Source organism: Sinocyclocheilus anshuiensis, unplaced genomic scaffold (assembly GCF_001515605.1).
Source record: "Sinocyclocheilus anshuiensis isolate Anshui unplaced genomic scaffold, SAMN03320099.WGS_v1.1 scaffold863, whole genome shotgun sequence".
Taxonomy (NCBI): Eukaryota; Metazoa; Chordata; class Actinopteri; order Cypriniformes; family Cyprinidae; genus Sinocyclocheilus; species Sinocyclocheilus anshuiensis.
In genome coordinates this window covers 225435-249577 of record NW_015547725.1, presented here as the reverse complement: position 1 = coordinate 249577, position 24143 = coordinate 225435, and the positions used below count along the sequence as shown (strand labels likewise).

The 24143-nt window shown below is 37.8% G+C and overlaps 1 protein-coding gene across 2 annotated transcripts in view; it reads right to left on the bottom strand.

Annotated features, from left to right (window-relative positions):
• Window positions 1–22182, bottom strand: part of LOC107704263 (tumor necrosis factor alpha-induced protein 8-like protein 3) — a 36796-nt gene extending 14614 nt beyond the window's left edge. Inside the window, exons 1-2 of one of the 2 annotated variants that reach the window (XR_001635938.1) lie at window positions 21890–21950; window positions 17744–17872 (exon numbers count right to left, since the gene is read on the bottom strand). Coding sequence is in view for 1 of the 2 variants with exons in the window: in XM_016507143.1 (XP_016362629.1) it covers window positions 21890–21935 (46 nt within the window). In the remaining variant the exon portion in view is untranslated. Of the gene's footprint in view, window positions 1–17743; window positions 17873–21889 lie in introns of those variants that run through there. The other variant, XM_016507143.1, reaches the window with a different exon arrangement.
• Between the last annotated feature and the right edge of the window lie 1961 nt (window positions 22183–24143).

Below are 24143 nucleotides of genomic sequence, written 5' to 3'. Positions count from 1 at the left end.
TTTTCATTAACCCTTTTTTTTTTTTGTGATTTTTAGCACTTCAACTTAAAAATGCTGACTTGGCATTTAACTGAAACAAGTTTATTTTATTTCAGCTTAGTTTTATTTTTTATTATATTTATTTATAAAAAAAAAAAACCTGATAGCACTGAGAGTACATCGCTGATTCTTTGAAGGCAAAATTGTTGCTAAAACTGAAATTTTCATCCTGGGATGTCTTCAAAACTAAAATGATTTTATATATATATATATATATATATATATATATTCATTACTTTAATTGTATTATCATTCATTCACTTCCATATGAAAATAGCAGTTCAGAGATTTTAGTTTCTTATTTTAAAATTAAAAATAATATATATATATATATATATATATATATATATATATATATACAGTATATATATATATATGGGTTATGTATTAGAGGTATATAGAGGTGATCAGAGAGATCCGTTGGGATCTGACAGAGGTGTGTCACTGAGTTCAGTTCTGGTCCATTCTGATCAGTGGGAGGACCGTTCATGTTCTGATTGGACGCAGCAGTTGGAAAGAACTTGTCACATATTATCACTAGTGTGGAACTTTTTTACATTCCCCTTTTTTCACATTTTATGTGTTTACAAATCAGCGATAAACCAATGAATGGTTTAGTCAGCTCAACGCAACAAGCAAAGACAACACACACACACACACACACACATGATCATCAGTCTCCTGCTTGCTTATGTGTGTTTGTGTATTAATTCTAATCCATCATTTATTGTCATACATCATGCTTCCTGAGAGTCCTCATTTATATATTTATGTTTATCTCTAACCATATCTAAATGTCAGTACCAAAGTTCAGGGTGTAACAATCAATCACTAAATGTGCCTGCTGTTTATTGCCCATACTAAACAAGCAAGAGACAGAGAGAATTAGACACAGACACAGTTGGAATATGGGTCCTTATAAGGCATTAAAATGAAAGATGTTTTTAGCTGTGTTTCCTAAGTCAAGCATTACTATTAACATTGCTCAAATTAGTTATATTAAAAATTGTCTTTGATCTTTCAAGCTGTTTCATGGCACTCAGCGGGTGTTGCATGCTTCAGTCCAAAACAAGTTAAATAAAAAGCGCCCATCCATAAAAAAAAAGTGTCTCACATGGCTCCGGGGGGTGAACAAAGGCCTTCTGTAGCGAATCGATGCGTTTTTGTAAGAAAAATATCCATATTCAAAACGTAATAATCACTTTAATGTAGCTTGCGCTCACTGTTGTAAAGGGAAGCAGTTCCGGGGCAATGACGTATGAGGTCAGCTTTGAGCATGCACTGCTCAGAAGTGACGAATGCGGAAGCGCAGGGGAGAGATCAAAACAAAACAACGGTCACTAATTAGAAATACAAAACGAGGATTTGTAAAGAAAGAAATTTCAATATAAGCCAAGAGGAGACTTGTTTTCCGAAACTTTGCTTATTAAAGTGATTATTACGTTTTGAATATGGATATTTTTCGTACAAAAATACATCGATTCGCTACAGAAGGCCTTTGTTTTCCCCCCTCGGAGCCGTGTGAGACACTTTTTTTTAATGGATGGCCGCTTTTTATTTAACTTGTTTTGGACTGAAGCATGCAACACCCGCTGAGTGCCATGAAACAGCTTGAATGACCAAAGACAATTTTTAATATAACTCCGACTGGATTCGTCTGAAAGAAGAAACTCATATACACCTAGGATGACTTGAGGGTAAGTAATTTATGGGCTACTTTCATTTTTGGGTGAACTAACCCTTTAAGTATGAATGAAATATAAAGGTCATAAATGTTGCCTCAAATTGTGCAGACTTGTTTTAATTGGTCTTATGATCAGATGGATGATAAAATGGACAAAATCATGCCTTAGACTTACACTGAAGGAGGGATGGTAACACTTTAAAATAGGGAACACATACAGTATTCTCTATTAAATCAATATACTCCTAATTTGCTGCTTATTAATAGTTAGTGAGGTAGTTGTTAAGTTTAGGTATTGGGACGGGTTAAGGGATCTAGAATATGTTCATGCAGGATAAAGCATTAATATGTGCCTAATAAGTACTAATAAACAGCCAATATGCTAGTAATATACATGTTAATAAGCAACTAGTTAATAGTGAGAATTGGATATTAAAGTGTTACCGGAGGGATATGAACCATATATATAGAGCTCAAAATATCATAAAGCAGTGACTCAATTTTTTCAAGCCAAGTACCACCTTTGATTGTTTGATTAGATCCATTGATGTCATAGCTTAAGTTGGAAGTTTCAAGTTTACTTTATTTATATAGCACATTTAAAACAGCCACAAGACTGACCAAAGTGCTTCACAGTAAGAAACATCATCATAAAAATTAGTAATACAAAAACTGCAACCAGAAAATTAAAACACAAATAGGAAATACAATAGGCAAGAATATAATCCTAATAGGCCAATGAATACAAATGGGTTTTTAAAAGACACTTAGAAATAGACAGGCTAGGGGCCTGTCTTGTTGCTTGGAACTTTTTCTATACAGTTTCATTGACAATAAAAAATAGATTGCTGAATACAGCGTTTCTGAGTCAGAGGCTACACGTCACGGGGTAACACATTTCCTATGTTCTACGTTGGCTGGCCGCGAACAACTTGACTCCGCCCTCAAACACTGTAGCTTATTTGTGTGTTTAAACTGTATTTCGAGAAGACGTTGTGTCCTACGTTTTATTTTCACTTCCAAAAGATGAGGCTGCAAAGATCCGTCACTCGGCTCATTTTTGCCCAAAAAGTAAAAAAAATAAAAATTCTAAAAATCGTGTTGATCGTACGATTTCTTTACTTCTGTCACACTTGCACCGGGAATACACAATACAAATTTGAGTGGATTTGAGGAGTTTAAATGGGTGCAATAAAAAAAGTAACAAAAGTGTCCCTCGCGAGTCATTTTGGCCAGCATAGGAATGAATGGAATTTACGAGAAAACTGCATTTTTCATTACATTTGAACATAAAACCATGTCTGCATTTGTGATCGGAGAAATGACAAACTACAAACGCTACTCTATACTGCTCAAAACTCGCGTTTGAATCGTCAGTGGCAAATTCTTTAAATATAAAAAACGTACTTACAGTCTGTGAGTCAGAACAGCTGGCATTGTAGTCTACTCTACCAGGATCAGGAAACAGTCCTCCATAAAATGTGCTGGACACATCTGAATATTTGGGTTGAACTGTTCTGGAACAGTATTGTAAATACAACTTAACCACTGATTATGCACCAAGAGCTTGTAACACTCCAAAGAGAAAGGAAAAATTGAAATCGCATCATATGACCACTTTAAGATTGTTAAAGATGTTTCACTTGCTTTGCTCATTTAAAAATCTCCTTAGGGTTCTATAGGCCCCTCTAGTGGCTGTAACCATCAAATGCAAGTTTATGTAATTTTTCCCCACCAGATGGCATCAGAGACACTCAGTGACTCAATTCCAAGGCCATCTTTTGGTTGCTGATGAAACAGGACTGAAATTGTGTCTTTGTTTTTTGGGGTGAAATAATGTACAAAAACTGCTTATTTGCTTATGTTTTCTTCAAAATATCCAGAATAAAAGGTAATGATAAAAATCACCAAAAAATAATAGAAAAACCTACATAAAAAATTAGAAAAAAAAAATGTGAAAAATGTTCCAATATAAGCTTTCTGGAACAAAAATAAAATTAGTGTCATTTTTGGCCTTTGGGTCATTTTGACCCGCGAGGAACACTTTTGTTATAGGTTCGGGAGGGACGGATGAGGGTTAAAATTCATAGCAGTACAACCCCAAACATTTTTTTGTGTACCCATCATTTTACTGACGACTGCTTCTCTAAACTCGGGGAGTTCAATGCAGGACTCACAAAACACTTGCTCTTGAAAGATGGCTCAGTACCCTGTTTATTTGGATCAGCTGGCTCCACTGAATCACAACCTGTAAGTATAATAAATAATAGATGTTTATACTTTCTATCAAGCAGTCAATCGAGCATTCAAAATACAGAACTATGGCAATGGGCGTATCGTTTCCGACATGCTCTGTACACGGTAGACCAATCACAACAGACTGGGCCATCTGACCAATCAGAGCAGAGTAGGCTCACGGAAAGGAGGAGATTAGAGAGACTGAATCTTAGAACTGCTTTGAACAAATAGTTTGAGAATCGTTGGAAAATTAGGTGATATTAAATGCATATTTTGAGAAAATGAAAACCTTTTTTGACCTTGCAGGCATGTGAACCTATTGTTGGAAACTCCCAAAACAATAACGTTAAAAATGGCATAATAGGGGCATTTTAACTTTAGCTACTAAGCAACCACCTAGTATCCCACATGTTAGCAACCATTCATAATACTACATGCTACATAATACAATGCTCTATCAAACCCTCACAACACCCTATCATTGCTACGACTCTTTCAAGCACCACTTTTCTAAAGAAAAAAATTAAAATATAATCTTTTTTATTTGTGCACTCTTTGACAGTACTGTTCACAGGATCCAGTTCTCCATACAGAGAGCTTTTGGTTTTCTATGTAAACATGCGCTAGATGAACATGTTTGACCACTGCGCTTGCATGTTTTGTAGCATTTCACACATGACATTATAAAAACCAATTTAAACTTAAAAAAAAAAAACTTTGTAGACCTCACATTTTTTTGTTCAACTGCCCTGCGTCTCGCTTTTTTTTTGTTTTTTACCACAAAAAATGCATTTTATGTGAATGAACCCCTGACTTTCTGTGTTTGTGTGTGTTAAATTCATTGTTTCTCTGGGACTATGCAATTGTAGTGTATTTTAAATCTTAAAAGTAAATAAAAAAACTGTACTATAATAAAATATTAATTAAATGAAAGGCCACTTAAGTGTACTTAAAATTTCTTAACACTACAGGTAAAATTATAATCAAACATGTCTTTAAAACATGAACAAAGATTATTAAAACAATGATTTAAAATGTACTGTAAAGCAAAACTTAATTTGACATTATTACAAAGTGCACTTTTCAAAAATGTACTTAAGTGTGTTAACTGATAATACATTTAAAGTTGAATATATTATAAATATACTGAATGACACTTATATAAATTTACAATTTAAACACATTTCAAAGACAATATAAATAACTATGAAATTACATATAAAAATTTACTTAAGTCTTTCTTAAGTGGGTCAAAAAGCACTTGCAAGTTCAATTGAATTTAATATAAATTTTAACTATAATACATTTTTATTTAATTGTAAATAACATGCAATACAGTGTAATAACATCACATTCAGTTGAACTTCAGTATATTTCTTTAAATTATATACTTTTTAAAAGTATGCTAAAGTGTACCTCTTTTTCACAAAAGCATCATTGCCAGTAAGTGGTTTTGTCTCTGATATATTAAAGTGTGATTTCTTCAGCTCTATTTTTTCCCTCCTCTGTGTGTGTGTGAATGTGTGAAGCTGTCAGCTGAGATTTTTTTCAAACACTAAAGAATTAATTAAAAAGGTGTTGAAAACACATGACTCTAGACACAACACAGACCCCTGCTCTCCTCTCACACCCCCTCGACTCATTTCTCTAGAACCCGGCTAGCTCGTCTATAACACGAAAACAAATATGCTATTTTGCATAAACAAATAATGTTGAGTCTGTGCGCATGGTGGTTTGTTTGGACATGAATATATTATAAAAATGAATGTAGAATTTTGTGGTCAGAAATGAAGAGGACACACATATGTCCCATAAGACCCATGGGGTCACTGCTTGGGTGATGAAATCTTTTTTTTTTTCTTTTTCCATTAACAAGATCGAAACAAACAAAGAGATAAATATAATGCAGAATAACTCATAATTCGATGGGGAAATATCAAAATCTCATTAACTATTTGCCAATATGTTATTTAAATAACATATTTATTAAAACAGCAATAAAATCTGACATGAATAAATGTCGTTTTTTTCTTTTTACCCTCAAATATCACTTAAAAACACTATATTTCAGGTCAGTCCAGGAAACAAGCAGATGTAGAGCAGAAGTTGAGCTCAGGTTTCAACCCACCAATCACTTTATTGCTATTTCCATGTATATGGACTGCCATAAAAAACAAGTTGTGACTTTGAATTTGGATATTTGTTGTCATACACTGAATTTCTTCAAAAATTCCAACTACCAGTTAAACCAAGAGACTTTGCTATTGTTCTCAACGCAATTCCAAAAATTGTAATGTTACTTTTAAGAAACTCTAGTTCAGTAGAAATCAACACTGATGATTTTTGTGGAAATATTTATATTGGTAATGTTGATGTTTTGTAAGAAATGCTCTTTGTTTCTGTATTTTCCTGCAGAAACATTTTTGGCCTTTTTTTTTTTAATTTGTTCAAATCTATTTTACAAACTAAGCATGAAAACTGTAAAACAAATGTATCAGTAACAAAATCAAAGAAGAGTCCTACAAAATACTACTAGGATTTATGCAGTTAAGCATGTTTTGGAAGATTTAAGCTGAATATTTCATATATGTGTGATTTTTGAAATATACATATATTTGTTTTATCTTTGTATTTACTCAAGATTATTGTGGGATGTAGAAACCCATAAAACTGGAGTGTTTGCTAGAAATGAATGTATTAATGTAATTTAATTAAATTTTATTTTCCTGATTGACATTTGGGAAGTAAAGAACAATATATTATTCAACTATTCATTTTCTTAGGAAAATACAATATGCATAAAAGAAGTGGGCTCTTCGCATTTTATAAATTAAACATAATTATACATAAACCTTATGGAACTAAATAAAAACAAAAAAGTGCTGAAAATGTAATGTTATAAAGCACTGAATTTCTTTTTTTTTTTTCTTCTTCTTTTTTTCTGGCAGCTAATGTTAAAATGAAAAACGTGTTGTTCTTGTGTCATTTATTAAAATTGTTTGGAAGGCAGGACATTACTAGATCCGCCATACTAAGCATTCCTATTTAAAATAAAAGCAGAAGGTTCATTAAAATCTTTGTTGTGCAAGTATGAATTGTTCTTTCTGAAGTGGAATTGTTTTTCTAGGAGGAGAAACTTCTTGTTATGCATTATCTCATAAAAACAGTGTACGGTAAGTTACATCAGATCTTTTCCTGGTATCCTCATACAGATATAAAAAAAGTAATCAGTTTTATTTTTCTTGCTGGTCATGAAAAAGCAGCTAGCTGAATATTTGAAATGTTTATTCACATGCTGCCCATCTGCTGGACTTCAGTTGTAAGTGACCTGGAGTAAACATGTTCTCATTCGTTTACCCACTTGAAGTTTGAAGTTACTGTTTTGGTGATTGAGAGCAGGCCAACATTTCTTTATTCTGAGAAATATTGAGAAAATATACAGCAGAACAACATCTCTTTATAAATCTCATACACTCATAATTTAATAAGCTCTAATAACAATGTGTTCAGAAAACATGAAATCTCTCTGTGATTCTGAGAACAGATTTGTACTGAGGAAAGTCCTGTTTCCGAGGAAGACAAGACTCATCTTTACTTTCCTATCTCAAGCCTAATGTTGCCATAGGCTACCTCTCTCCTTCCCACACGTTTTGCTCTCTTTGTCTCTCTCCATTTCTCTCTCCCTCTTCTGTCTTCCTCTGAGGAGAGCACTCTGATTTCTGAAAGCTTCTCCAGTGAGGTCGCTGAGGGACAGATTCGACATGAAAACAGCTTCTTCTGCTCTTATATCTCTCCTACTCTGAACAGCAGCCATCACGACATGAACGAAAAACAATAAAAACAGACAGCGAGTGATGATCTGACTTCTGGGGCCTCATTTATAGCAATAACATTGTTAACTGTTTTTATTTATAACATCTGCTGCTTTGCTTCTGTGAAAATGAATAGAGACCTTAAACTTTGTTTTTGTCATTTACATCAGTTGGTACTTTTTTTACTGCATTGTAGTTGAATTATTGATTTTATTTTGCATAGTTGCAGTGTTACAGTCACACCAGTTCATAGGTGTGTGTGTACAAGTGTGTATCCGCGCGTGTGTGAGTTGGTGTGTTGATTTTGCACTCTAGATGTTTTAGAGTTTCACCCCTTCATTGCTGTGCAATTTTTTTCTGCATTGTGGGGGCTTTGTAGATTGTACACACAAAAATTCTGTATTTTCGATTTTTTTCCCCATTTCCCATTCAATTCCTATGGTCACACGTATGGAGTGTGACTATTTTTTTTAGGACCACTTAGCTTTTTCGAATCATGCCCTCCGTTTTTTTTGTGTGTTTTTTTGTGTTCACATACCAAGTGCCATAAAAGTCACCAAGTTTCGTACCATTCTGGTGAAGCTACGATTTGTACAAATTCAAAATGTAAAATTCTCTGGTCAGAAGTGAGCAAAGACCGCACAATATTTCCATTATAAGCACTCTTAAAAATGCTAAGGTGTCATTATTTTCCACAAAGGTACTTTGCAACATGCTAACATCAGACTCTACTGGATGCAGTTGTGCACTAGTCTCTTGTCTATTTCTCAAGTCATTCACATGAAGTTCAATTTTGGTTAGGCTGCTGCTGTAAGGTTCATTTACAAAGGACATATTCTTGTGTTCCATTTGCACGGTTTTTTAATTATTGTTTTGAGTACTAATTCACCAGACAGATGTTTTTGTCAGCATCTTGTAACATGAATGCTATGTAGGGATCCCTTATCCCTACATTCTGTTCCATTCCACTGTGCTCCTTTCGAGCTGTGCGGACATCCCTGTAGCGGCCTATGCAGGCAGCAGCCAGCGTGGTGGCTCACTAGAATTTGGAACAGAGCCAGTATCAACACACATCTCTGTGTGATCTGATGTGATATCAGTCCAGACCGACACATACTGACCTTTGTCTGAAAGTGCAAAAGGGATATGGGCTATTCTCTGTGTGTGTGTGTGTGTGTGTGTGTGTGGTTTGCACTAGCCTGCATATCTCTAATGTGTGATAAAACATAAAGGTCAGCTGTCAACACTGTGAGTGTCACGGCTGTGCCTGAGGGAAGGAGCGCAGGAGACGAGGAGAAGCGTTACACAGTCTTTTAATGAACAATCACAGAGGTAAATCCACAACAGGAATGAGGAATGACACACGAACATAACCAGTAGACCCGAACCACTAACTGATCAGACTGGGGCTTATAAACACAGGGTAACGAGGGACTAATCGAGGGGACTAAGGAGACACACCTGGAATCAAATTAACACAATCAACAAGAGGGAGAAAATGGATCACGGGGAGCAAAACACACACAAACAGTCCATGGGCGGGACATATCTCCCCCCGCCCGGAAGGAGCGTCCTCGTGCCACAGGAACAACATAGGAAGGGACGGAGGGAACTTGGGAGGAGGCTCGGGAGGAGGACGATGAATGGAGTCCAGGGTGGTACTGCAGGAGGAAGGAGCCACGGAGGAGACAGGAAGGTCTTGAAGCTGGAACAGGAGGAACCGGGCGGGACCCAGGCCACAGCCATGAAGGCGACCCACGGTGGAGCCGACGGAGGGAGGAGCCATGGAGGAGGAAGGGCCGACGACTCCAGGGGGCCGACCGACGGCGGCAGAGCAGGTGGCAGAGGAGCCTGAGGCAGAGAGCCGATGAGCCAGGGCGACAGGGGAGGATCCGGAGGGCCAAGGCGGAGCAGATGGCACCGGCAACTGACGCGGAGATGGGGATCCGAAAGGCCGCGGTGGAGCCGGAGCGACAGAGGACTGAGGAGGAGCCGAAGGGACGAAGGAGCCTGATGGAGCCAGAGGGACGAGGCGCAGCCGGAGGAGTGGAGTCCCGAGGCGCAGGATGGTCGACTCCAGACTAAGGCGGAGCCGGAGGGACAAGGGAGCCCGGCGGAGCTAGTGGACTGCCGGGCCACGGCGGAGAAGAGGAAGCTAGGAGCCATGGTGGAGCCGACGGGTCAACGGGCCGAGGTGGAGTCAAGGGATACTCCAGCCACGGCGACACTGGAGGATGGTAGTCCCACGGAGCTCGCACCATGCTGATGGTGGGCTGAGGGCGAGCAGAGGGGCTGCCAGACGACAGCGGAGGAGGGGGCAGGAGCGGGTGGGTGGGCGGTCATTTGTAAGCCTCCAGGCTTAAATTGGGTCCAGGAGCCCTCTCAGGGCTGGACGTGGGAACAGGAGCCCTCTGTGGGCTAGACATGGGAACAGGAACATTCTCTGGGCTAGACATGGAAACAGGAACTTTCTCGGGGCTAAACTCGGGGACTGGAGCCCTTTCTGGGCTAAACTCTGGGACTGGAGCCCTCTCTGGGCTAAACCCGGGGACTGGAACCCTCTCTGGGCTAAACTCGGGGACTGGAAGCCTCTCTGGGCTAATCTCGGGGACTGGAGCCCACAACGGGCTAAACTCGGGGACTGGAGCCATCTCTGAGCTAATCTCGGGGACTGGAGCCCTCTCTGGTTTGCACTGGGAAACGGGAGCCCACTTAGGGCTGGACGGGACCAGGGGGGACAAAGGAGAGAGGAGAGAGGAGAGAGGAGAGGGGGCAAGTCGGCTTGCAGCTCAGTTTCCCAGTCTATAAGGTCCCCCTCGAAGTCCAGCAGTCCCAGCTGTATAATCAGCTCACCCTCAGTGTGCAGTGGGCGGAGATCCACTCCGCGCTCTCTCTCTGTCTGTGGCATTCTCCCTCATGGCGGGTTCTGTTGTCGGCTCTCGCACCTTGACTGACATCACTTGCAGCTCCGGCTCCGCGGCGATCCGTTGCTCTGTAGCTCCATGCGGCAACGGCTCGTCAGCCACGGCGAGCTCAGGCTCTCCGTCAGCGGTGGGCTCTAGCATGCGCGCCGCACAGCAGGGAGATGGTGGGCTGGGCACTGGGTCAGGAGTGGATCCGGCGAGATCATTCACGGGGCAGATGGTGAATGGCAATCCATTTCTCGCCAGAATCCACTCCACGAAGGCGGTGAAATCCGCTCGAGGACCATCCTCGGACGAAGCACATCGTCTGGATAGCTGGTGAGTTCGGCGAGGGCCAGAAACAGTCTGGTATGGCCCTCAAGCGATCTTTCCCCCTGCTCCAGCAGGAGGAGGAGTTATTCAGGGCGGGCGAGGGGATCCATGAGGGAACACTACGGAAACAAAAAACACTGAGGAAAAACTAAAACAAAAATGGAGGGAACACACAGAGGTAACTGTTTGTAGGTCGGGTCTTCTGTCACGGCTGTGCTGGAGGGAAGGAGTGCAGGAGACGAGGAGAAGCGTTACACAGTCTTTTAATGAACAATCACAGAGGTAAATCCACAACAGGAACGAGACACATGAACATAACCAGTAGACCCGAACCACTAACTGAACGGACTGGGGCTTATAAACACAGGGTAATGAGGGACTAATCGAGGGGACTAAGGAGACACACCTGGAATCAAATTAACACAATCAACAATAGGGAGAAACTGGGTCACGGGGAGCAAAAGACACACAAACAGTCCATGGGCGTGACAGTGAGATGTTGGATTTTGCCCCACGGTAATTTTTTTTATCAATTTATTGCATGCAATAGAGATATCCCTTGACTGACTGACTGATTGACAGACTAAATGTAGGTCATGTGATAACACTGGTACAATAAAAGGTTTGATGTCAGGCTTGTTAAATGTGTTTTCTTTGAGAGAGACGGATGTCCTTTGCTCTCTGAGGGTGTTAATTTGGACAACGGTGTTTAATTGTACATAGACTATTGCCCTGTGTTATGATTTTATGAGATTCTTTGGTAAAGTGTTGACTGAGAGTCGTGCCATGTATTATGAAGTGTTCTTCAAACCCCCTGCTGCAGGAATAAGTCCTAAAACACAGAAATGAGTAAATATTTTTGAACTTCTGGTTCCATTGTCCTGAAGTCAGTGTTTGATTTTGATAGCGTCTGTGGTTAAAGGATTAGTTGACTTCCAGAATAAAAATGTCCTGACACTTTACTCTTAACTTTTATTCTACCACATGAAATGCATTAGTAATACACTACTTGTGATTTTTATAAGCTTTTATGTGTCTTTAAAAACTAACAAGTGACTAAATGGGACTACAGAGATTGTATTAAATATTAATCATTAAACATCACAATGAACAGGAAAACTCATCTACTCATCTACTATTACATTGTTTATATACTTGCACTCTTGCAAACTATACTAAATCAAACTTTACATATTTTATGTAAAACATTAATCTCACACACACACACACACACACACACACACACACACACACACTTCGAAATTCATAAAACGTTCATCGTGTTCATTTGTGAAGATTATCACGATGAACAAAATGTGTAATCATAAACTTTATTTGACTTTTGTTGAAGGAACCAGAGTGATACTAATAGGCCTTCCTATTTAAATAATGATTTACAGCTAAATTGTTGTCACATATATTATTATTATTATTATTATATATTTTTTCAGACACAAAAACATTTTCTGTGTTGTGTAAATGCACATTGAAAGTGCTCTTGACCACACTGATGAGTACAATACATAAAGTTCTCACAGGGTATTTGATGGAGAGAAATTAGTAAAATTTATTCCGAAGGTGTGAAAAGATGCATGTCAGTTTGATATCAATTAATTAAAATGGGTATGTTTTATTCCAACTACTCTTCTAAAGCAGAAGCTTCTTTCAATTATGACACAGCTGTCTGTTCTGCAGAAAACACAAACTTTCAAACGCTTAAAATGTGTGTGTGATTTTGGTCAGTTTCCCTCCACCCAGATGTAATAAACACAGAATATTTCAGAGACATAACTGCTAAATATCACTAAACAACCTGTGTACAGTTAAAATTCTTTAAAATTGCATACAGTGAGTTTTTAGTTTAAAAAATTGACTGCATAAAATGACTCCTCACTGTTTAAATATGTATTTTTAATGTGTGTTACAGTGTATTGAACTCAAATGATTCAACAAAGGATGGCACCATACACCACCACAGATGTCTGGACTAAGTTCAGAATATCAACTGACCCTAGAAATGTCCCACTGCGGGGGTGTTCAGTGTCATATTCGAAATCACAGTGAGTTTTTAAAATTACATTCATAATTGTAATTCTGGTTTTAATACCTTGCATATAATTGTCAGTTTTAAAAGACCATGTTATTTGCCCAGTGGTAGGGGCTCAACTAATGACTGACAAAGAGAAGCTAATCAGACGCTTAGCATGAAATCAGATCTAATAATGGCTCTGAATATACTCAGCGCTCCAGATATAATGACAGATTTAAATGTTCATCTGCTGTTTGTGATATCACTGAGAGCAGCTGCTCTGTGATTATTTAGACTTTGGTGAGCCCAAAAACGGACAACAAAGGAAGAAAACCATGAGAAGAAAGATGACTGGCCAACCAACGTCAAATATAAGTGTCCTCCTCCAGAGGAGAAGCCAGAACAGCCTGGGGTGATTATGCGGATTTAAGGAAACCTTTGAGGGCAGAGTTACTCTCCCTCTCGTCTGGCACACATGTACGTTTTCCAGACTCAGCAGAAACCGCAAGAGGTTTGCACCCGGCAGCTGATTTTTAAATGGAAGCTAACAGTTTTTAAGCCGCTCCCAGAAGATCTTTTAAATGCCAGATGAACCCTGATATCTCTCCAAAATTCGCTATCACAACCTATTCAAGACTTTCCTCCTTCTGCTTCAGTGCTGATGGACCCAGACCACAAATAACTATAGTGAGAATGATGCTTAGATAAGTAAAGCAAGTTTTCAGAAGTCAGAAATCACACTTCCCTATCAAGATGTACTGACAATGTAGGGTCAACAACAAAGTATTAAACTTAAAGGGAAATGTTATTTTTAGTTCTTTCTGCTTTATTTCAGTTCTTTAATTTCTTTGTGCTGTTTCAACTTTTAGTTTTTCCATGCAAGGGAAGTCAGTGGGGTCCAGTACAACCCCATTGACTGTCATTGCATGGGGAAAAAAAACAAACACTGACACATTTTTCTAAATATCTTCTTTTGGGATCCATAGTCTTTGTGATACAAGTCATACAGGTTTGAAACTACATGGGGATGAGTGAATTATGATCAAATTTGAACTACCCTTGTGAAAAAGAAGTGCACTTAATTGTATTAAATGTGTAATTGTACTTAAAATCTTAAAAGTATATAAAAAAAACTGTGCTTGCAGATAATATAATATTAATTAAATAAAAGGCCACTTAAGTGCAGTTAAGAGTACACTTTCATTACTCTGTTCCTTAACACACTTAAGTACACTTTAAAAAGTGCATATAGTAATGACAAACTAAAAGACACGTATCGTGATGTGTTGACACATACTAAAGCACATGTAAAGTACTTGACTACAATTTTAACTGTAGTGAGTTATTTAATATTATATTTGAAGAGTTCAGATGCAAAAGCCTCTAAGTGCTGTCTGACATTTTAATTTAAAATGAGCATTTTTATCAGGCTCCTATATTTATGTTCATTTATTTCACTTTATCGGCATAAAAAAGGACCTATACATTGCCATTAAAGTAAAATTCACTTTAATGGCATAGAAAAGGACCTATACATTGCCATTAAAGTAAAATTACTGAACCTAAATATAGGAGCCTGATAAAAATGCTAATTTTAGAAGAAAATTTCAGATGGCACTTAGAGGCATCTGAACTCTTAATTTAAAATTAATATATTTTAAATGTTTGAAACTGCAACCTCATCATTACAAAAGTGTAATTACAAATACATTTAAATAAATAACATACATGTTACAATAGAAATTACATTAAAGTATATTTCAGTTTACCATAAATGCTTGTCGGTACATTCAGCAGTACACTTCAACCATATTTCAATGACAATAAAAGTAACTTTATAATAATATAATATAATATAATATAATATAATATAATATAATATAATATAATAAAGATTTCTTAAGTTCTGCTGAAGTGGGTCAAAAAATCACTCTAAAGATTAGCTAATTGAATTTAATATAAATGTAAATTATAATAAATTTTCTTTTTTTTTTGCAGTATGCTACTTTTCACAAGGATGTCTGTATATCTCATTCTGCATCCTGTATGCTATAAACATTAATGCTACCTAAAATCATGCAGCTTGCTAGTGTACTATTACTTCTCTAAGTGATCTTACTCAGTATAAAAACAAAATACAGTAGGTCAATGGAACATCCCCGCCATGATCGAAAAAGCAAACGTGTGTGTTTGTGCACATTCCACAGGCTCAAAGCCCACAAATTTGTGGACGCACAAGCAATACCAATGTTTACTGTCTGCATCTCTGAACAAACCTCTAACCCTAAGCATGAACTATTAAACTTAGTAGTGGCTTGTTACTCATTCAGCACTTGAACGACAGTGACATGAACGATACCTTAAACCAGGGCTGTCAGACTCAATTCCTGTAGGGCCTGAGCCCTGCAGAGTTTTGTTCCAACCCTGCTCCAACACACATACCATATCGTTTTTTAAATAAGCCTGAAGGACTTGATTAGTTGGATCAGGTGTTTAATTAGGGTTGAATCTAAACTCTGCAGGGCTCTGGCCCTCCAGGAATCGAGTTTGACACCCCTGCTTTAAACTGTGCAGTTTTCAACTGGCGAATGATGAAGAGGATGACAAAATCTCATGAACTTTGAATTATTCACTATATCTTGCTTTGTGTTCAACAGACAAAGAGTAAGTCTTTCAGGTTTGAAACGATATGAGCGTGAGTAAATGAGCACAGAATTTTTATTTTTGGGTGAACTATTCAGTTTGAGCTCTTATGTTTGACCTACTAAGTAAGTCATAACTAAGTAAACACATAACAACCACACAGAACAGTGTGCTAAAAACACTTACTACACCCTAGAAACGGCATAGCAACACCCTGGCAACCACCTACTACACCCCTAGAATCAAGTTTTGCAGGATGTTAGCACCATTCACTTTTTCCCCAGAACATTTCAATCAATTTATTAACAAAGAGTGAAAAATTTAAGGGGGTCTGAATACTTTCCGTACCCACTGTATATATATATTTTTTTTATGACATTATTCAGTCTTTTATGATGCATTTTTTTTGTCTTTTGAGCTTGTCAAAAATAAATAAATAAATAAAAAAGGAGGTTTTTTTGTATATAAAAAAGTATAGCTGGGTAAGAAGCAAACAAAACACACATCTAGGTTCAGACAACTGGTGTCACTAGCATAGAAGCTACCCACACCCCTCCTTACCACAGTCTCAGTCTCAGTGGGTGACTTCCTGTCCAGAAAAGCTCTCAGCCTGAATCACTCCTGCCAGCTTCCTCATAACCCTGATGTGTTTGTGTGAGGGCTACTGTCTCACTTTTGGCTCACACTCTCACAACTCTTCAAATGGATGCTTTTATAATTTTAGAAGCCATTTATTCTATGAGTTATGCATATTAATTTTGAAAATGGAGCCGTCGGGAACAATTCTGTCTGTCACATCGAGGCAGAGTGTTCGCTTGTAATATTTTGGATGCATCCTCAAAGAGGATATGATCCCAAAGGAATAGAATACTGCCTGCTGTGCAATATATACTGCTTACTATTTTATTGCCTAATGTATACTGCATACTATTTTTCACGCTTGACATAAATGTCAGTACATTGTGAAATATCCGTGTCACTTCTCAAATGAGCTTCAGACCGTGCTTAAGTTCATGCTTTACCAGGTGCTGATGTTCATGTCAAGCGAGAACTCATGAACCTGCCTATGACAGTTGGCCGAAAACAATGGTTTATTGTTTAAAAAAGTTGTGGATTCCTGTCATGTTCGCTTTGTGTGGTTTTTTGAAGTGTCAAATTCGGAGGTCCTGTTCACTTGCATTACATAGACTCACAGATTATTTTTCTAAAAAATAACATTTTAAAGTATCCCTTTAAACTTCCGCCTTCCAAGTAAAAGAGCCAATTGCACTGCAGCTGCTGTTGGAAGTTTCAAATACCATAGAAACAGCCACAAAATATTCATATACACATTTTGTCTTCGGTATACATGCTGCATACTACGAAAACATAAATAGTATGATGAATAGTATGCTTTCAAAGAAATATAAGATTAACATTTTAATTAAAATCTCCTGTTGACTTACACTGGTAGCATGTTCAGCATTCAAAACATAGCCTAACCACTGTCTATGATGATATTTGCATACTGAATTCTACTTGCATGCACAGATCACCTCAGCTTACCTAACATTTTATCACTGTTCTTTTGCTGCCTTTTGAGCACAGCTTGTTCCTTCTGAAAATACTAATCTTGTTATTATTGTCATTATCTGAATACTCTGGCCACACTGTAAACGCAGAGGCTAATAAAGCCCTGGCAGACCCCAGGCAGTTCAATTAACAGTGCTTTGCTATAGCATTCCTCTGCTTAATAGGAGAGAGCAGTGGAAATGGCTGTGGGGAGAGTTTATAGTCACTCATACTTTTGTCTGTTTTCACTGATGTGATTCTTGTTAAATGTGGATCAGAAATATTCCCCTATTTCAGCACAATTTCTCTCTGTCCCTCACTCTCTTCCCCTATTTGAGCTAAAATTATGACTGTTTCCCTCTTGCGGAATTAAATATAGAGTGCCAAAAAGCTCAGAAGAGTGTTTAGATGGTTATTTTTCTCACACATTCTTCATGCTGAGGAAGGAAAAAACTCTCTTACATTCATCCTCACTCTCTTGATTTCCTTTTATCTTTTTGGTGACGCTGATTTTCCTCTGGCAGGACACAGAAGCACAAAGAGAGAGGTTTGCCTTCGTTCTGGTCCACACGTGGCTTCACAGTCTCTCTCTGCAGTGTGTTGGTTGTGTAATGATGAACTGCTGGTTGGTTGTGTGGTGCTATAGGTCAGATATCAGTACAAACAGATCAAAAAGCGTGTTACTGTCTCGTGGATTGTGATGGTGATTTTAGAACAGTTGGATCTCACATGGCTCAGAACTGGACTTAACTCAGTTAAAAGTCAACTATATAATTAGGGCTGTTGATTTAAAGCATTAATTTAGTGTGAGTAATAATTTGACAAAAATACTCCGTCTGGCCCATATGTAAATTCTATAGTAAGTCATTTTCCTTCTATTGCCCCCAGTTCAAGCTTAATGTACCACCTTTTAGATATCAGACTGCATATATACATAAACTAACAACTAACAAGTCTTGTGGGTAACACTTTCTATAAAGCCCATTTAATTTATAATGGATTACAAGTCTCATATCTTGACATTATTTATTTAAGATCTGTACAGTATCTTACTATCTTACTGATATGGCAATAAATATAGTTAAAATCAAATGTGCCATATTACACATTCATCTGATAAGATATCTGATCTTATGGCTGTTGAAGAAAAAATATTATTTCTATTATTATTATTATTGATGTCATTGTTGTTGTTATTATTTATAAGTGGTCTTTGTCTACTTTAAGTAAAGTAACAAGTTAAAAATTGCGAGATATGAGACTTATAATACTGTTATTATTTATAAGTGGTCTTTGTCTACTTTAAGTAAAGTAACAAGTTAAAAATTGCGAGATATGAGCTTTATAATACATTATAACTATGGGAAATATAATCCATTGTAAGTTAAGTGGATGCATTGTGTTCATTGTCTATTATAAATCATCGTAATCTTAAAAGCTGTAACCACAAATAAGTACATATTATAATGCATTAAAACTGTTATGATTACTCATGAGATGATACAACATATTACGTTTTTTTTATACTACATTATGCATTCATTATAATGCCTTAAGAATACTCTTATAATGTATTATAAATACGGGCTTCATAGAAAGTGTTACTGTCTTGCGTAAAAGACCCCAAAACTAAATTACTAAACAGATGCAAGAAATTAGTCAACAGGCTACTGTAAAACTTATATTCTTATTATCTCACTATTTTTATAGCACGTTTAAAGGTGATTCACAGTTTTACTCAGAATTTTAGTGTTAAAGTGCGAATGATTGAAATATTTTGTAAAGTCGTTTGCGTGAATGACAAATGTGGTACATTCACCGGAAAAGGCATTCAGCCAATTGTATTGCAATTTAACAGGTTTCATTTGTGAAAGTGGATGCTGTCGGTGTGCCAGACTGCATTGGTTCAGAGATAAAGAATAAAGTCTGCTGACACAACAAACACACACCCACGCTAACCCATCGCATTTCTCCAGAAAGAGAATCTAAAGGTGGACACATGTCCCAGGAAGTAGATCAAGACCTTTTATTACTAAAACACACACCCTGACACAATGCAAAACATTTCAGCAGTATCCGCCGAAAACTGCTGGGGTTTGGAAAAACAGACATTCCAAACAGTGTCTGCTTTTTTGAATTCCCTACAGACTTATATTGACATACAGACTCAACACAAATAACCTGAGTACACCCAGTACTCCCACTTAAGTATGACTTTACATATCATGTAAAAATTTACTCTCTTTAAGTACACTTAAGTAACCTTTTATTTCATTATTATATTATCTGCAAGTAGTTTTTAAAAATATACTTTAAATGTTTGAAGCACACTACAAGTCACAAGGGAAGACAGTAAAAATCAGGTGAATTATTTTGCTATACTCTATATTTAGTTTTCCTGTGCTGATCTGAGAGAGAACAGCCCAGCCCAGCCAAAGGAAAGAAAACCATATTTGAGATCTCTGATGCCTGTTTCACACCATACACAAAAGCAGTGTGTAAGTAAAGCAGCAGGCTAGCATTGTTCTTTCGAACAACATCTTCAGCTCTACAATTCTGAGATCTCCTTTAAGAGTAATGAAATACCCTCTGAGCTGTAGATGTTTCATCTTGCAGAGTCACATGTGGCTTTGCATTGTAATGTCTCTAATCAGCTCTGCAGTTACTCATCATGAGGAGAGCATGTGTATGTGAGATAAAATGTACTGTATGTGTGTAGGGTTGGACGGAAACGTCTGGCCGCTATTCCACTGCTAAACTTGCTCCTCATCCTTTATGAATCTAAGGCAAACTAGTCTGCAGCGGAGTACTGCTATCTGCCATACTTTACTGGGACTGTACAGAATATTTCCACCACTGCAGTCCAGGCACCTTAAATGAAGTTTTTAATCAATGAGTAGGCCCATCTAATCTTCTAATTAACCACCAGAGCATACAAGCAGCAATTTACATTACAGTGTCAGTTGTTCCTGCATCTTTCCACCTCAACAACTCCAACTCTACAGTGTCTTGCCTTGTATAATAAACTCAGTGCATTAGTAGTCCCATGGGGGAATATAAGAGCTTGAACCCCAGTATCCTCCAGTGCAGATAGAAATCTAAACACATTTAACCATTCATCCATTCTCCAAACTGCTTGTTCTATGTAGGGGCACAGAGATGCTGGAGCCCTTTTCTCAATGCCTTTTGCCACAGGCAAGAAAACACCTTGGATGGATGGCCAGTCCATCACAGGGATAAAAACATGTTTAACCTTTACAGCTCAGTGATTAGATAGCTGTCAGAACTGATGAAACTGCAAATTAAAATGTTAAAATTGCACTTAACTATACTGCAACTTGACATCTGGATGTGTGTTTGGTTAAAACAGTCTTCTCCATCATTTGACAAATTACTGCTGCTGGTTTCCAGTCCAAGAAGGCATATGAAAAAACCTGCATGTCCTTGTTCCCTGAAGTTATGTTGACCAACCAATCAGACTGTAACTGTCGATTTCCACCAGAACGTGCCATTTTTTGCCAATGGATTTGGGCGGTCTGTGGCCATGTCTCCTGAGGCTGAAGCTGGAGGCAAACTGGTGGATTATTCAGCCAAGAAGATGGAAAGAAAATAAACAGCAGAGTTGATCAGCCAATGGAATACCAGAAACATGAAAGAGCATCTCCCCCTCCAGTCCACAACTCCAGAAATCTTTTGAGTGAGATCTTCAGCCAAACCTCACAGTAGCTGAAGAACTCAAGCTTTCCCTCAGAGGGCCACAGAACTGAGACAGTCTGTCAGACGCCCCACCAACGTAATGACTTACACATACAACTTACATTACCACATTTATGCTTCATCAGCAATGGAGTCCTGCAGTTAATGGAATAGTTTTGCCAAATGTGAAAATTTGGTCATTAGTTCAGTTAAATTCAGTTAAATTCTTTCACCTCAAGGGATATGTGGGATTCTGTGTGTGATGAGTCTCTATGCTAAATATATCAAAAAAACTGCAACATTTTGGTACTAGTTGATTATAAGAATACCAACGTCATTTAGAAGTTCTCAGTTATGTATCTTTAATGGCTGTTGTCATTATTACATGAACATATATACATAGCATACAGTAGCTAACATCATTTGGTCTTGGAAGGATTTGGTTTTTATCTTGGCAATTCTGAGCACAGTTTGAAAGCTTGCTGCAATCTCTTTTGAAACTCTAGAAGATACTCAGCAGGAGAATCTGCCTGTAAGTCTTTTTACAACTCCTTCAGTGAGATCACACTTCGTGACGACAAGGTTGTTTCAGATTTGTCTGCCAGTTTGTATCATAAGCAGTTCAAGTCTGTGAACCTTGCCAGCAATAAACCAAAAAAAAGTGTGGCTGTTCAGTTTTCCACTGCCCTTGCATTCAGCCAGCTCAAATATCACAGATTAACTTCTCCTCAGAGAGCAGAACCTCAGACACAAAGCTCTGAAGAGATGCCACAAGCACTTGGTGGATGGGCGACCTGTCACAGACTGTCACGCCGGGCGAGGAAGATGAGTACGATGATGAATGTTAAATGTGTTAATGAGAAAAGTAGCCGCACGTGCCTGTGCTCGCCTGCACCACCAGACAGCTGTGAATAGAGTTTGAGAAACAAAAAAGACGAGAATGAGAGGGCTGATCCCTTACCTGGAGAGATCTCTCCTTCACTCTGATCCCCAGAATCTGAGTCCATCTCTCCACGAAGAACCTCTCCACTCTTCTCCTCTTCTCTTCTCACCACTTCCTCTGTTTCTGTCTGTCTCTGTGCTGTCTCTCTGCACTGAAAACTGTTTTCTTGAGCTTAAATGCACCAGCTCTGCGTGTTCAGAATATAACTGACTCAATGAGTGTGCGCTGTTTGCCGAGCGCCTTTTCTGTGCAGTCAGACTGCCTTTTTTCACTGACATTCCCTTGCTTCCACTTTCTCCTCTCGTTTGCTTCCTTCCCCTCCCTCCCTCTCTCTCTCTCTCTCTCTCTCTCTCTCTCTCTCTCTCTCTCTCTCTCTCTCTCTCTCTCTCTCTCTCTCTCTCTCTCTCTCTCTCTCTCTTTCTGTGCCCCTCCTCCCCCTTCTCCCCTCAGCTCGACATTGTGATGCCTACAAAAACATTAAGAAGAGGAAAACTCTGCCTCTCCCTCTGAGCTGATTCCTTGCCTGTGCGGAATGTTTTGTATGTTGAAGAGGTTTTTTTTTTCATTCAGACATATTGCTGGGTGCTATTTTAGGGGGAACTTCAGTTTTTAATGTTAGAAAATGCGGTTACACTTTGTTTTAAGGTGTCCTTGTTACAGTGTAATTATTTAAGTACTGAGTAATATTAATTAACTACATGTACATACTATATAGTTAGGGTTAGGATTAGGGTTTTGTTTAGGGTTACTTGCATGTAATTATGCATGATTAATTGTTATTACAATAGTAAGTACATGTAACATGTGTAACAAGGACACCTTAAAATAAAATGTTACCGAAAATGCTTTTCAGATAAACAAGTGAATGAGATGATACAACATAGTATAGTGTTGAAGGTGCTGTATTAGATTGACTTTGCCAGATCATCCAGCTCAAAAATAGTAGAGAAACAAAGTGACTAGGTGCCATCAACAGGTCAATGCTAGTTTAGCTGGTTAGTGTGGTTTAGTTAGCCCCTGCTGGTAGATGATGTAACTACACCATTATAGGGGGGAAAAGCATATTTCTCTTTTGACGGTCATTTGAAGTAGCTGCATATTGTGATGAAATAATACATTTTTTTCATTATATAAAATAGATTTTGTACTATGTTTGGATTGTTTTCCCCTGTCTCCTGCCTTTGATACAGCTCTGTATAGTCGCTAGATAAGGGTTTGGAATTGTGTGCATTCTTGCTGTGCCATGTTCTTGCTGTGCTGTGAAGTTAGTGTCATAATGTCATTTTCCTGCAGCTTTAGATTGATTAGTCATAAATCATAAGCCTGAATTTAGATAGATTTTTGTCTTTTGTCCCTCCAAAAGTGATAAGTACAACCAAAATCTTAGAGGCTATATTCATGCAAGTACATCTCATCTACTTGAATGAAAAGAACAAAATAATTTGTCTAAATTATATTTCAATAAAATATTTTAAACCAGGTATAAAATCTGACTCCAACCAGTGTTCGATTTAAAGGGAGATGCGAGGGGATGACATGCCTCTTGTTGGAAAAAAAAATAAAAAATGGCCAAAATCATCCCCTCTGTAAAACCATCACATTTTGAATAATAGTGTACTGTTTTGTATAAAACATCTAATGCAAATATTTATAATTTTACATATGATAATTTACAAGCTAAAAATAATGGCTATTGGCCAATTATATCTCAATATTCCAATAAGCTGAATGCAGTCACCGAGGTACATGCATATGCAAATGTATCTGTGAAAAAAAGTCAGGTTTTAGTCCCTAAAGTTTTGAGCAAGGAATCTGCACTGAGCGACAACAATTCAAACAACGAAGAGAGAGAAATGATTACCAACAGAAATGATCACTCTCTCTTAATCATCCACTGTGAAAGCTTTGTAGCGCAGAAAAGTATGGGGGTCAAAAATAATGGTTATTTGGAACTCACTTTTAGAGTTATTTTTTATTAAGAATGACTAGAAGAATTGGAATGACTTTAGAGGCAGTAATGATTAGAATATATAAACGTTTCCCAAAGTACCCTCCGATGACATTAATCAGGTTGATTGGTACACAGGGAGTGTGTGTAAGAGAGTCTGCTGCTTAGTCATATGAGACTACAGTCACTTAAGTACATCTTTAATTTCAAAATCACTTCTATTATATTTGAAATATAGTTGAAGTGTATACTGTCGAATCTACTGACAAGCATTTATGGTAAACTAAAATGTCATTTCTAATGAAACTTGTATGTCATGCATTT